At 56.5% G+C, this 13,414-nt stretch overlaps 1 protein-coding gene across 20 annotated transcripts in view; it reads right to left on the reverse strand.

The window, feature by feature from the left end:
• Window positions 1-899: 899 nt before the first annotated feature.
• Window positions 900-13,414, reverse strand: part of NCOR2 (nuclear receptor corepressor 2) — a 254,224-nt gene continuing 241,709 nt past the window's right edge. For 15 of the 20 annotated variants that reach the window (XM_063351289.1, XM_063351288.1, XM_063351286.1 and 12 more), the window contains 9 exons: window positions 12,605-12,748; window positions 12,284-12,432; window positions 11,752-11,945; window positions 9,867-10,016; window positions 9,458-9,603; window positions 8,141-8,194; window positions 5,080-5,307; window positions 3,184-3,363; window positions 900-3,079 (listed from right to left, as the gene is read on the reverse strand). In XM_063351289.1, the coding sequence (XP_063207359.1) occupies window positions 2,904-3,079; window positions 3,184-3,363; window positions 5,080-5,307; window positions 8,141-8,194; window positions 9,458-9,603; window positions 9,867-10,016; window positions 11,752-11,945; window positions 12,284-12,432; window positions 12,605-12,748 (1,421 nt within the window). In that variant the 3' untranslated portion in view covers window positions 900-2,903. The remainder of the gene's footprint in view (window positions 3,080-3,183; window positions 3,364-5,079; window positions 5,308-8,140; window positions 8,195-9,457; window positions 9,604-9,866; window positions 10,017-11,751; window positions 11,946-12,283; window positions 12,433-12,604; window positions 12,749-13,414) is intronic. The other 5 variants (XM_063351293.1, XM_063351297.1, XM_063351304.1 and 2 more) reach the window with 2 other exon arrangements.

Consider the following 13,414-nt stretch of genomic DNA (forward strand, 5'->3'; position numbering starts at 1 on the left):
GACCCCTCGCCCCGCACACACGGAAGACATGGAGGAAACAAGAGGAAAAGAGAAACACGGCTACGGAGTTAGCGCCAAAGGGTGGGACAAGCTCTTCACCCTCCAGCCCAAGGCTTCAGGTGCTGGTTACGCTGCCTGGGGGGAATGGGGAGGACAACACAACCTGGCTCCGGCTGGGGGGCCGAGAAGGCGGCTCTGCAGCTCCTGGCTGGAGTCTGTGGCCCTTCCCGACATCCCGACACCCGGCCATGCTCCGTCAGCATGGGATGCCCACACAGTGGGGAACCCAAATGCTGCCCCAGCGCCTCCATCCCTGGCGTGCGGTGGGGCTGCGGGTACCAGCGGAGCGAGCGAGGCGCAGCGAAAGCCGAGGCTCCGTGCGGCCGCCCCGCGGGCAGGAGCTTCTCTGTCCCCTCTCCACGTCTCAACCCGCCCCGGGGTCCCGGCCGGCGACAGCCGCTGTGGCAGGTCCGCGACGGGGGGCAGCGGGGCTGCAAGCGCCACAGCCGCCTTCCACCGGCACCTTCCTGGACTCCTGGAGACACCAAAGCAGCACACAGTATTGCTACTGTGCCAAGTGGGAACTTTATTCTTTGTTGTAGTTTCTTTTTTTTTTGCTATTTTTGTCCGAAAAGGTGACGGAGGCGGCTTTGAAGATGGGTCGGATTTGGATATTATTATTATTTTTTTTTTTTTCCCAGCAAAATCTGCAACACTTTAATAGCGTTATGGCCAGACATCGGCTCTGTTAAGTTTTTACATCTCAGAGCCACGGAGACACCAGCAGCAATAACCTGGGAACGGAAAGACTTCCAACATCGCTTGTGCATTGTCTCGGAATTTTTTTTCTTTAAAAAAAAAAAAAAAAAAGCACAACAGAAAAGACACAAACATTGATGAACATTAAAAACCTGTACATTGTAAAAAAAACAAAACCAAAAAAAAACCCAACAAAAAAAAAAAAACAACAAAACAACAAACCCCAAACAAACAACAAACACCATCATTCTCTTGCTTTGAAATCAGAATCAACCTGGGAACGTTGCAGGGGGAAAAGAACGATCCGTGGGGACGGTGGCAGCGCCGGCCTCGCCACCGGACCTGCGCGTGGGCCGGGGGGGCTGCGGGAGGCTGCGGGGGCCGGCTGCCCCCCCGGCAGCCCGAGAGGCAGACAGTCCTGTGCCGTGCTCTGGGTTCCTCTAGCGTATAGAATGCAAAGCATTTAATACATAGTTTTGTGGGTTTTTTGCCATTTCTCCCCCCCCTCCCCCAGAGCGAGAAAGCAGAAGTGAATGAAAAAAAGTCTAATATTTTGTTCTTTAACCATGTAACTGCAGATATGAGCCAACATCATGGAATGAAAAAAAATAATGCAAAGTAGAGCATTCGTGTGTATCACAAAAATACAATAAAAACTTTTTTTAAACTTTTTTTCTGTTTTTGTTTTTTTTGTGTGTGTTTTTTTTGTGTTTTTTTTTGGTTTTTTTTTGTTTTTTTTTTTAAAGTTTCCCGTGACCCTCCTGCCACGCCGCCTCCTGCCCGCTCTGCCCCTGCGCCCGGCCAGCTGGGAGGGCTCCGGAGAATCAACGGCTACAACCGGCTCCTGCCGAGTCAGCAAAGGGGGGTGTGGGGGGGTGTGTGTGTGTGACGGGGGGCCCTGCAACCATGGCAAGATTTTGTTTGTTTGCGTTTTTTAAACTAAGTTCATACATTCTCCTGACTTACAGATAACTTTGATGGATCACCGTTACCTTCCGTTTCTTTTAAATGCTTCCATACAATGGACAAACGCATCAAAGCCTGCATGTAAGAACAGAACCTCTTTTACAGCATGTAATACTGTGTTTTGTTTAAGTCCTTCCTTGCGTAAAATATTGACATAATTCACCGAAGGTATCAAAAATATACCCTGTAGACCAATACAATTTACAATTGCCTTTTCTCACCATTCAGAAAACAATGCACTTAAAGCAACCGAGCCCCTCGCTGCGCAGCGTGTGAGCCGGCCCGGGGACATCCCTGCCCGCTCCGATTTAAGCCCGGGATCGCTTCCACCGAAGGGACCAGGATTTTTTGTTTGTGGTTTTTTTTTTGTTTGTTTTTGTGGTTTTTTTTTTTTTTTTTTTTTTTTTTTTAAGAAATATCTCTTCACTCCCTCCCCTGCCCACTCATCCCAGCCACGTTTGAAGCGCGTCGAGACCGCTCCGGGGCCGATACGTCTTGCCAACGACGGGCTGCCAGCCCTCGTGTCAGCTCAGGGAGAACAAAACCGGGGCAGTTCCATCCTATTTCACTTCTTAAACATTTTTTGTTGTTTTTTTTGTTTGTTTGTTTTGCTTTTTTTTTTTTTTAACCCGCTCAAGGTTTTGCATTCCTGCGGGGGAGCATCCCGCAGCCCCTGGCTCGGCTCCGCGGGAGCGTGCCGACAGAGCGTCCCAGCGCGCGCGGCCCTGGCACACGCGCGCTTCGGGCACGCGGCCGCTCTCAGTCCCTCTCCAGCGTGGGGGGGTCACCGCCCAGCAAGGCTGCCAAGATCGAAGATGGGTTCCTTGGGTTTTGTCTTGTTAAGGCTTTTTTCTTTTTTTTTTGTGTGTGTTTTTGTTCAGACCGAAGAGGATGCAGAAATTTCCAGATGTTGAGAAAGAAAGAAAAAAAACAAACAAACAAACAAAAATTTTTTTAAAAGAAACCAACCACCAAATATCCCCCCAAATTGGCTGGTTGGGAGAGGAAGGAAAAAAAAAAAAAAAAAAAAAAAGGGGGGGAAAAAAATAAAATAGCTCTGCTCCTGCGTCTTCGCTCCTGAGAGCCGGCGGGGCCGGGGCGGTGGGCGCTCGCCCCGGGCGTCCCCCTCGCTCCCCACACCCTGGGTTTGGTCGCCGTCTCCCTGCCCCTGGCTCACTTCATTCACTGTCCGAAAGGGTTTCGTACTGGGAGCAGAGCAGGGGCTTGGGCTCCTCGTCCCAGGCGTGGTGCTGGCTGCCGGGGGTCCCCTGTGGCAGGGGGGCGGCGGGGGCTGCCGTCACCACCCCGCTGGGGAGCCGCATGGTGAGCGGGTTGTAGGGGAACGGCGTCGAACCTGCGTGAGGAGGAGGAAGCAGAGAGTCAACGCCACGGGGGTGGCAGCCCCCCCGAAAGGGTGGCACGGACGCTTTGGGGACACGTCCCCTCCCCGAGCCCTACCTGCGGACGACGGTCTGTCCTCCCAGACGCGGTTGGTGAGGGGCGTCCTCCGGTTGCAGTCCCCCTCCGAGTGCACCGAGGAGACGGAGGGCGGCCGCTCGCCCGAGGACAGACCCGGCGCCGGGGACTTGGCCTTGCGGCTGTTGGGTCTGGCAGCGATCTTTGGCTTCCCTCCTCCTCCTGCAAAGAGAAGCGCCCGCTCGTCACCCGGCTCGTCGCAATGGGGATCGGGGGGTCGGGGGTGCAGGTACGCAGCGCTTCCCTTTTAAGAGCTTGCAAAAATGGCTTGTGGCAGGAGAAAAGCTGATGCCGGGGGTCACTGGCACCACGGCAGGGAAGGGCGATGGGGCGAGCTCTCTGCAGTGGGGTGGGCGAGCAGCCGCAGCGGCTGGAGGTTTCTGTCCCCTCCTGTGCCACTCTCCGCTTTGCGGGTTGATGCTACCAACCGTCCCGTGGAGCGGATGCGGGGAAGGAGCAGCCCTGCAGCTTTGGCCGAGCTGTTTCTCCGCGGGGTCCGCTCCCAATCTGGCTCGTGGCTCAGCCCACAAACACAAGTCGTGGCACAGGAGCTCCGTGTGCCGCTTGGCAGGGACCCCCTGGGAGCTACGTGGGTGCTGGAGCCCTGAGCACGTTCCCTGTTCCCGTGGTCTACATGGCCAAGGACTTCCTTTAATCCATTCATACAGCAAAATCCCCGGTGGTTTTAAAAGGTTTAAAACCTTTTTAAAAGGTTCAAAGCCAAAAGGGCCTCTGCCGGGGAGGTTAGCCCGGCTATTTTGGGGGGAGCTCCCAAAGCGGGAGGGATGGATGGGCTCTGCATTCCACCCTGCCTGCCCGGGCAGTCTCCGCCGGGCGTGGGGAAGTGTGGCTGGAAGAAGCTGCTGGTTTCATGCAGGAGCCAGAAAAGCTTTTCTGCAACAAGCTGAAGAGCGCCTGGTCCCAGCTGACCTGGAAGAAGGTGCCCGTGTGCCCCCAGGACCCTGCTCCTCAGCGTCGGCGGCTCTGCGCCCACATTGCCAAGGGTGACCCCGGCACTGGCTGCCGTGCTCTGCGCAGGGCGCTGGCAAGAGGCAATCTGCCCTTCGGAGGCATGGGGGGGACAAACGCTCTCCCCCATCCATCCCTGGACCCCCTCCTCTCTTCCTTAACCAGAGATCTGCAGAACAGCCCTCCCGGCTCTGCTCAAGCCTCCCTTGAAGCCGGGCAGACCCCGCCGTGGCACCCAGCCATGGGCTTTGCACGCCCCGCCGGGGCCCATGGGGCAGCTCACCCCCAGCCCTGCTCTCTGAAGTTGCCCCCCCCCCCATCACTTTTAGCTCCCTTACGCTCTCCCTCTTGCTCCAGGCACCCCCAGGTCCCATCCAACCCTCTGGTCCCAGGCCGGAGCCTGCCCCGACGCCCCCCAAGCCCGGGGTGGGGAGGGAAAGGCCACCCTGTCCTGTGTCCCCCCCATGCCAGCCCTTCTCAGCTCCTTCCCCTATTTCGGGAGCAGCGATCCCGCCCGGGGGTTTACAGATAGTTTGGGGTGGCTATTTAAGTTTATGGCTTCAGTCTTTTGGGTGTGGGGTTTTCCCCCCCATAAACCTTTCCATTGTGTAAAAAAAAAAAAAAAAAAAAAAGAAAAGGAGCTATTAAAAACCAACAAACGGGGAAAGGAGCACAGTCAGTGGTTTAGAGAAAGCAACAGCACCTTCCGAGACTATTAAATTAACATCAAACAAGACCAGGATTAATCAGCGGATTCACAAAGCTCGAAGCCGGAGGAGGGAGGGGAGGAAAGAAAACCAAAATGAACAAAAACGGGGGGAGGGAGGAATAAATCCACCCGCAGAAGGGGAAATACAAAGGCTGAGAATTAATAACACAGAGAGAGCGAAGGTGGAGAGGGCTGCAGACCTGGCAAGGAGCGCACGTCCTCGTTTCGTCCATCAGCAGGAGTTATGGGCATAGCAGCGGGCAGGCTTGCACTGGCATTCAGAGAGTTAAAAGCATTGGCACTGAGAGGTGAGCGCTCTTCCCACTGCTCGTCATATTTACCCATTAGGGCTTTCCTAATTATTGCCTCCAACCCCATGTTGGTACTGGAATTCTCTTGGACCGACTGGCTCCTACAACTGATTAGCCCTGGGAGATACGGGAGGGGGAGGAGAGAGGGGACGGGAGATGGGGGGGAGCCAAATGAGAAGAAAGATGGGGGGGACGGGGAAAGGGGAGAAAGGAGACAAGGGAGAAGGGAAGAAACAAACAGTCAGCACATTCTCGCAAAGCAACAAACTTTGTCATCTTGTTCTTTAAAGCGCTGCAATGCACCCATCCTCCTCCTCCTCCCCGCTCCATCCCGCCCCAGGGCTTGGCAGGGGCTGGCAGTGGGATGGGATGGGGCTTACTCTGGGATTTGGGTTTCTGGAGTGCTGTTGGCAGGCTTGGGGACGGGGACGGGCGGGGGAAAGGGGTTGTTGCTGAGCCCCGGGGAGCGACTGGAAGAAGGGAGGGCTGTGCTCCCAACCCAGCCAGGCTCGGCATGGGGGCAGGCGGAGAGTCACCCGGATGCGGGGTCCATATGGATGCACACACAGATGAAAAGTTGGTGTGCCAGAAATTTGGAGGCCGGGGCAGTTTCCCGTGGAGGAGAAATCAGAGGAGGAAGAGGGGACACCCCACAAAAACACTTGATGGGGAGGAAGTGCCCAGATTTGGCCCTGGCATGAGAGATGGCAAACGCGGGCAGCCCCCGGATGAGGGCGCGCAGCCTGCGAAGCTGCCTGCGAGGGGTCGGGCTACGCTGGGGAGGGGGGAGAGTCCTTTTGTCCCTCCTCGCGCTCTTTGCAAGCTCCCTGCCCATTGCCCCAGCCCGCTCCCTTCCTCCCCCCGGGGCCGGGTGCCCGCTGCGGACCGGTGTCCCCTCCCGGGCTGAGCCCCGGCTACGGGACGGGATGCAGAGGCGAAGTGGTGTGTCCGCGTGGGTGTGAGTCTCAAGCCATGCAGTTATGGTGCAGCACCGCACAGGGGCCAGAGGGCACTAGGCTCAGCCACGCCACCGTCATTCCCAATGTGGCGGTTACAGGGAACAAGCAAGGGCAAAATACAGACACAAGAACAGCAGGCCGGCGAGGGAAGCCCCACTGGCAGCCCCCCACCAGCTCGCCCCATCCCAGGGGCGTTCACGCTGGGATCGCTGTCCCTCTGCTCGGAAAGGGATGGATCCCGGGTTCTCTTGTCTTCCCGTAAAGGGGCAGGGTCTCTCCTGGTCCCCTCCGGCCAGACGCTGGTCCTCAGCTCCCTACGCTCTGCCTTTGCGCCTCCCTCCAGCACAGCAGGAGCGGCTTTAACCAGGGGATGCTCTCAGGAGGTTCGGCCTCATCCCCCCCCAAATTTTATCTGCTGCGGACCCTCGGGTCCCGGCTGGCTGCACCCTCTCGTCCCAGCTGCCGACATGAGCCGGCTCCTTCTCCCAAACACGCTGGCACTGGTGAGCATCACCACTGGCGGCTGTGCCTGGCCCTCCTACCGCAGAGTCCTGTCCCACAGCACCTCCTTCCCGCAGCTGTGGCAGAGCTGCCGTCCCTCCTACTTAAAACTAACGACCTGAAGGCCTTCCTGCTGCAGGAGAGCATTAATACTTAATCAGTTAAGTATCGATTAATACTCCTCAACGGGGATTTGTTTCATTCATTTGTGAGCCCACCTGGATGTCGCTGCAGCAGGTGGCAACAGCTCGACAGCCTTCACACCGTCTTTCTCCCTCAGGCTGGTCTCTGTCCTGGGCCGGGGAAGCCCATGCTGGCCACCCAACTCTGTGGGGCCGCTTTCCACCCCTCCTTGACAAAATCCTTTCCTTAGCCGGTTCCCTCTCCTCCTTTCCCAGCTGGGCTGAAAGCCGCGGGCTCAGCAGAGCTGGGGAGGGTGCAGTGCCGATGAGGAAGCTCTTGAACCGCTCCTGCATGGTGGTCCTCAGGCTCAGCACGGCAAATACATCTCCATGGGTGTCTGGGGGACCACCCTGAGCCCTTCCCAGCACCCTGTTTCCCTGAGAGCAAGGGGGGGTCTTTGCAGGGGGGGCACAGTCCCAGGTGTTAGCCAGCGAACCCCCGGTTAGGCAGGCCGGCAGGTTAATGCTGGTTAGAGCCGGGGACCCGCTAAAGCCCACCACGGCTGCCCGCAGCAGCGCTCAGACGCCACCACCACAACAGCTCCTCCACAACCGTGCGATCAGCCTGAAACCCCCCGCCGGCCCGGAGCCCCCCCGCTCTGCACAGCCCAGAGGTCCAAGCAGTCCTGCCCGCAATGCCCTTCTGCGTGGCACCAGCTGCAACACCACGGCCGGACCCGGCCACCAGCTGAACATTTCCTCCCAACTACTGAGAAACTGGAGTCAACCCACGCTTTAAGCACCTGGAGGACTGAGCATGCTGCCGGCACCCCTGTGCCCGAGCACCCTCACAGGTAACACCTCCTCTTGGTCCTCCACCACCGCCAGTTTGCCAGCACTCACAGTTCAAGGCTATGGGGCGCTGCTCTCGCCCCAATTTGCTTTTCCAACCGGCTCCTGCAGCCTCCCCAGCCTGTGGTGGCACAGAGCCTGCCTCCCACCCTCACGTTCCTTTTCACCGCTGCCCTCCTACCCATCCATGGGTGACCACAAGGTCCCACCAAGAGCAGGATGAGGTCCACCTTGCAATAGCTTAAGCCTCAGCTGGCATCAGGTGGCCAACCCTTGCTTGACTTTTAACCTCTCCTCAAACTCTGCCACGCTTTCTGAGGAACTACACTGCATTCTCTCCAACTCAACAGCAGGGAGTCACGGTGTGTCCCGAGGCCTCAGCCTCCCAGCAACTCTTAGGCTTGGTCTTATGGCAAAAGGGAAAAAGGACATGCTTAAATCTACCGAGTCTCCTGCTCTCCATGGCTGTGAGCCCTGCAGGGAATGAGGTATGGTACAGGTCTATGGGAGAGTTACCTGCTCCGGTAATCGCCGGCATATTGAAAATCTCTGTCCCCGGCTGCCCAACATCTGGAGAAAAACAAAGAAGCTCTTCAGTACGGAGAGCAGTGTGTGCGGGCTGGCGGTAGGGAGGGACCTGCCGTGCCAGCCGCAACGAGACGCTGGTGTCCCTGTCACAGCACCCAGCCTGACAGCTTCCTGATAGCATCCCACCTCCCCCAGGCACCGGGGTGGCTCTGCGGGTGCTGGCTGGGACCAGGACTAATTGCCATTGGGAGATCCACAGTGGGCACGTCTCGCCAGCTGGGAAAGGGCAGGAAAGCAGAGCCCAGAGAGCCAGGGCAATGTCTTCGTGCTCAGTGCTGACCTCCCTCCCTCCAGCCCTTCGGATTACAAGCTCCGTCAAGTCAAACGCTCTCTCCTGCCTATGGGATTTCCAAAGGCTCAAATCCCCGCATCCAGGGAGCAGGTTTGGGCAGTGGGGAGGGCAAGGAGGAGGAGAAGAAATGTTAAATCAATATTTTCCTTCTTAGCTGAGCTGTTTGACTTGGATATCGCTTTCCTTAGAATAACAGAAATTCTCATCAAATAAGAGGCGTTTCCTATTTCTATATATTTTCCCTTGATAAGGGAAAGTGTGGAAGGTCACGGGGTTCAGCCACATGTCCCCAAAGGGGCATAACAATACTGTTGGCTCATGGTAATATCATCCAGGAGACGAGACAGCTTGGTCCCTCTTATCCGATGCAGCTGTTGTAAGATGGATTCAAATTGAATTAGTATTGACTGTATAATGCTGGGCTAAATTAAATTATGATCCTATCTACTCTATTAGCGGTTAATGAATGAATGGGCTGAATTTCTAATATAAGCCAGCCTGGTTAGTTTTACAGAGCTATACCAATATTGATGTAGGGCTTAAAGTAATGTTGGGGGGGATGCATCTCAAGGAGGAAAGATTCAGCTTGGCTAGCCATTCATTAAAATATCAATTGCTCTTAAGTCTCCTCCATGCTCAGCTCATTATTTCCTTCCTATTGAGGTTATCTGGCGCGGGTGGGATTGACAGCCCCAGAGCGAGGAGACGCGGGGCCGGGAAGCCTCCATGGTCTCCCCAGATGCACACAGCCACTGCTGGCACCAGCACAACTCATCCCAGGAAGCGTTTGGACCTCGCACTTCCGAAGAAACCAAGGCATGATGCAGAGAGACCTGGCTGGGAGCTCCCAGCCCTTAACATAGCAGCGCCCATTCCCAAATCTCCTTTGCTTCATGTGTCCTCAAGGCTTTTTCCCCCCGGTGCCCCGCATTCGCCTCCCCCCATGTCCTTACTGTACTCCGTCTCATTTTTGTTGGTTGTGCTGAGCTTCTTGATGATCTCCTGTTTCTTGGACTTCACCATGGCAGAGTTGCTCTCAGTCAGTTTGCTGAAGAAAGCTGGAGGCTGAGTGTTGTTTCCTGGGGACTTGGACCCCATCCTGCAAAGCAAAAGACCATCAGAAACCTCTGCAACGCCCGGTTCACAAAGTCCTACCTAGAGAGACTCTTCCCTTAGTGTAACTCCTCAGAATCATCCCAGGGGCTCCTGAGATACTGAGGATCTCCAACTTTTCTCCCTATCCCTACCATATGCTACAACCTGGGATGTGACACTGCTTCTGGCTCGCCTGGGCCAGGGCGAGCGTTGGGCATGGGGGGAACATCCCCACACTGTCTCCACCATCCCTTCCCTCGGCGTTACCTCTGGTCTATCTGCTCGCCCTCGCGGTACAGGATCGGGTACGTGGCGCTCTTGGCGTGCTCCGATTCTCCCACGCCGTCTGGTGGAGACACCGGCTCGATACAGTTGTCTGACGCGCTCCCGGCTGAGGCTTTGCTCTGCTCCGGGGACCTGCGGAGAGCAACGGGGAGATGCAATCGGTTTATTGCAACATCCTCTGTCTCTGCACAGCAGCCCGGGGTCAGGGGGGAGAAGGACTAAAATAGCTTTCCTACAGCACGGAAAAAAGCCAAACCTTCCACACCCCCGTGGGCTTACAGCGCCTTTTAACGCAAGCCGGAGGAAGAGCGCAGCTTGGGCATTTTTCTGCACCGCAGGCACGCGGAGCAGGACTGAGCCGAGACGTGGCCCAGATTTCCAGGCAGCGGGCCAGCCGGCAGCCACCCCAAATACAGCTGCCCAGGAGGGACGGCGGGGCCAGTCCTTGGACTTGCTGGCTCAGTCCAAGTGTCCCTGGCTGGCAGGGACACAACCCCTGCAGAGGGTCGGGACGTTAACCCTTTGGGGACACGGCTGTTGATTCTCCATCATATTTGTGAACACAGAGGAGGGCAGCACCCGCCACCTCCTCTGGGGCCAAGCAGGGGCTCGCTGGCTGCGGGCGGTGGGATGCTGGGACAGCCCGGAGAGGACCGACGCAGCCCCTCGATGCCTGCCCATGGCCAGTGTCTGGGAGACAGCCAGGTTTGGGTCTGCGAGGAATTCCTCATGGCGAGTTCTGGGAATTTTCGTCTTTGTTCTTTCTGTGGTTTCTTCGCTCCCCCCCCCCCCCCCCTTTTTTTTTCCTTTCATCGCTGGGTGGCCAGGGCTGGGCTCTCTCCCCTAATGTCACAAAGCCAACTCTAGGACCAGGCAGAGCTGGGAAGAATGACCACGTTTACTGACAAGGAACCAACAGTTTGGAGACACCGCTCTTGCCTGGATGCATCTGGGTCTCTGTTGGTGTTTGGGTGGGAGGACAGACTGCGTTCTCACACTTCCCATTTTTTAATTCCATACAATAGCAATCAGACCTTCCTTGTGCTGATATCAGCACAAGGTTTTGAAAGTGACTTTAAAAGAAATAAAGGTGGTGCCTGACATGGATGGCTGCAAGCAACAGGGCGCACATATGTCTAACAAGCTTCTGCTTCACTGAGAATGATGAAGATAAAATTAACTTTGAACCAATGGAAAACATATTCCTTTGGGTTTTTCGGAACCATCTGTGGTCTGAAAGGTCACTGCGCCATGACCTGCAAGGGACTGAGGACAGTGACAGGACAAGAGGCAATGGGCACAAAACAAAACACAGGACACTCTATCCCAACACAAGAAAACACTTATTTACTGTGAGGGTGCTCAAACGCTGGTACGGGTTGCCCAGAGACGTGTTGAAGTCTCCATCAGTGGAGATATTGACAACTCAACTGGCCATGGCCCTGGACAACCTGCTCATGCTGGCCTGCTTGAGCAGGGTGTTGCACTGGATGGTCTGGAGAGGTCCCTTCTCACCTAACTGATTCTGTGACAGCGGCCAGATGGAGAAGGGGATCACAAATGGACTCTAGGCGGATCTGGAGAGCATCTCTAGAACATGAATGGCAAGAGAGGCACCACCACAGGGGGAAAATGCCCAGATCGGAAGTCAATTTTACACTCTGGGCCGTGTAAGCAAGTGATCTGAGCCCTGAGCTGAGGAGCAGTACAGCAATGTCAGCCTGTCCTACGCACCACCTTACCGAAGTGCCAGGTAGCCAAGGGTACCCACCTGGCTCCTCACTCGGGGTAGCCCTGGTCTATCGGAGCTAGGACAAACACAGCAGGTGGGCAGAAACCCATCTGCGGTTGGACACTTCGACCTCACCTTTTGCCGCCTTCATTCTGCGGGGAGATCCTGGAGGCCACCACATGCTCCTGCTGCTGCAGATACGCCTCGCTGGGGGTGCGGCGCAGGTCCAGCACAGGGCATGTGGCCCCAGGGAAGGAGTACACCGGGGTCTGGATGTGGGAGTTGAGCTGCTGCGGGTGATGGCGTGTGTAGTCCTGTGTGATGACCTCCTAGAAGAAGAAACACCCATGTCAGAAATACAGTTGGTTTCTACCTCCTGCTTTGCTGAGCTCAACGCAGACAGGGCAAGGAGGAGGGAATTAGGGTGGTTTGTCCCTGTGGGGACGTAACTTCTGCCTCCTGCCTGCAGCAGCTCTTGTGATGGGCTTGTTGGGAATGCAAACAGCCGGGCTGAGCACGCCTGATACACCCTGCTCCCTCCAGCCCCCAGCCAGAGATGCTGAGGTCTCTAGCATCACTCCCAGCCCTTCCCCACCAGACGTATTTCCTATCAGCTCTTCCCTCCTCCCCGAAGCTCCAGCGGGAAGGCGAGAATGAGGTTAATTACACTGATGTGCTGGGCCAGCGTGACCACCCGCTGGTTCATGCCCTTGATGCTCTGGCTGGACTGCAGGGGCTGGCACTGGGGCTGGGGGCCGTCGGGCTGCCGGAGGTGCTGCAGGTGGGCTGCTTCGGGAGCTGGGGCCTTCAGCGAGCCTGGGGGAGGCACAAAGAAGACAGCAGGCATGAGATGGCATCTGCATCCCCTTCCTTGAATGCCATCCCATCACGGCACTGGGTCACGGCGAACGAGAGCTGGCGGACGAAGCCCCCCCATGCCAGCTCGGGCTCTCCCGCGCTGCCCGGCACTGCCAGCCCCTGCCCTCACCTTGCTGTTTCTGCCTCAGGTCATGCTCCCCATGTCCCTTCTCCGCATCCTGCAGCAGCTTGGCCCCTTTCTCATGGGACAGGCTGGGCGAGCTCACAGGGCTCACTGCTTCCATCCGCTCAGGGCTGTAGCCTCCGTGAAAGCCTGGGGAAACGGGGAAGGGAGTTAAAACCAGGAGTTTGCTTGGGTTTTCCCTAGTGCCGTGGCAACCATCGTTTGTGGGTAGAGTCACACGTTCAGCAGAGTGTGGGAAAAAAAGAGATGTGGGAAAACCTGGCAGGTCACATTGCAGGGACCGCTGGAGCCACCCCTGATGTCCGGTTGCGGTGATGGCTGCAGTAAAAAAGAGGTGGCGTCTCATTCCTGCAGAGCTGGACACTCAGCAGCTCGTGGTGACAGCACAAGAGTCAGGAACCAAATTCAACCCCTGTGGGTTCACAATTTGATCCCCCCCTCTCCCCCACCTACTGAAACACAGGAAAATAAAAAACCTGCTCTGCCAGGAGGGAAAGCAACGCTCTGCAGGAGTGGTGGTGGCTGCACGAGAGGTCTCAAGTGCTTTACAAAGAAGAGCCCCAAGCCCAGCATGGCCAACAGCAGGGACTTGAAAATTGGGCACGAGGCCCTGCACACTCCAGATCCTGCTCCAGAGGCAGCAGACTCGCCCACCACAGGGGCAAAAAGGCTTCTTGACCTTTCTCTGCTTTTTAAGCCCTTTGTGTAGACTCAAGCTGCATCAAAGCGGGCAGAGCTGGAATGAGGGACCACCATCATCCTTCAAGAGAGAGGGGTAACTGAGGCACGGATGGG

This window comes from Chroicocephalus ridibundus, chromosome 13, assembly GCF_963924245.1.
Source record: "Chroicocephalus ridibundus chromosome 13, bChrRid1.1, whole genome shotgun sequence".
In the NCBI taxonomy this organism is placed as follows: domain Eukaryota; kingdom Metazoa; phylum Chordata; class Aves; order Charadriiformes; family Laridae; genus Chroicocephalus; species Chroicocephalus ridibundus.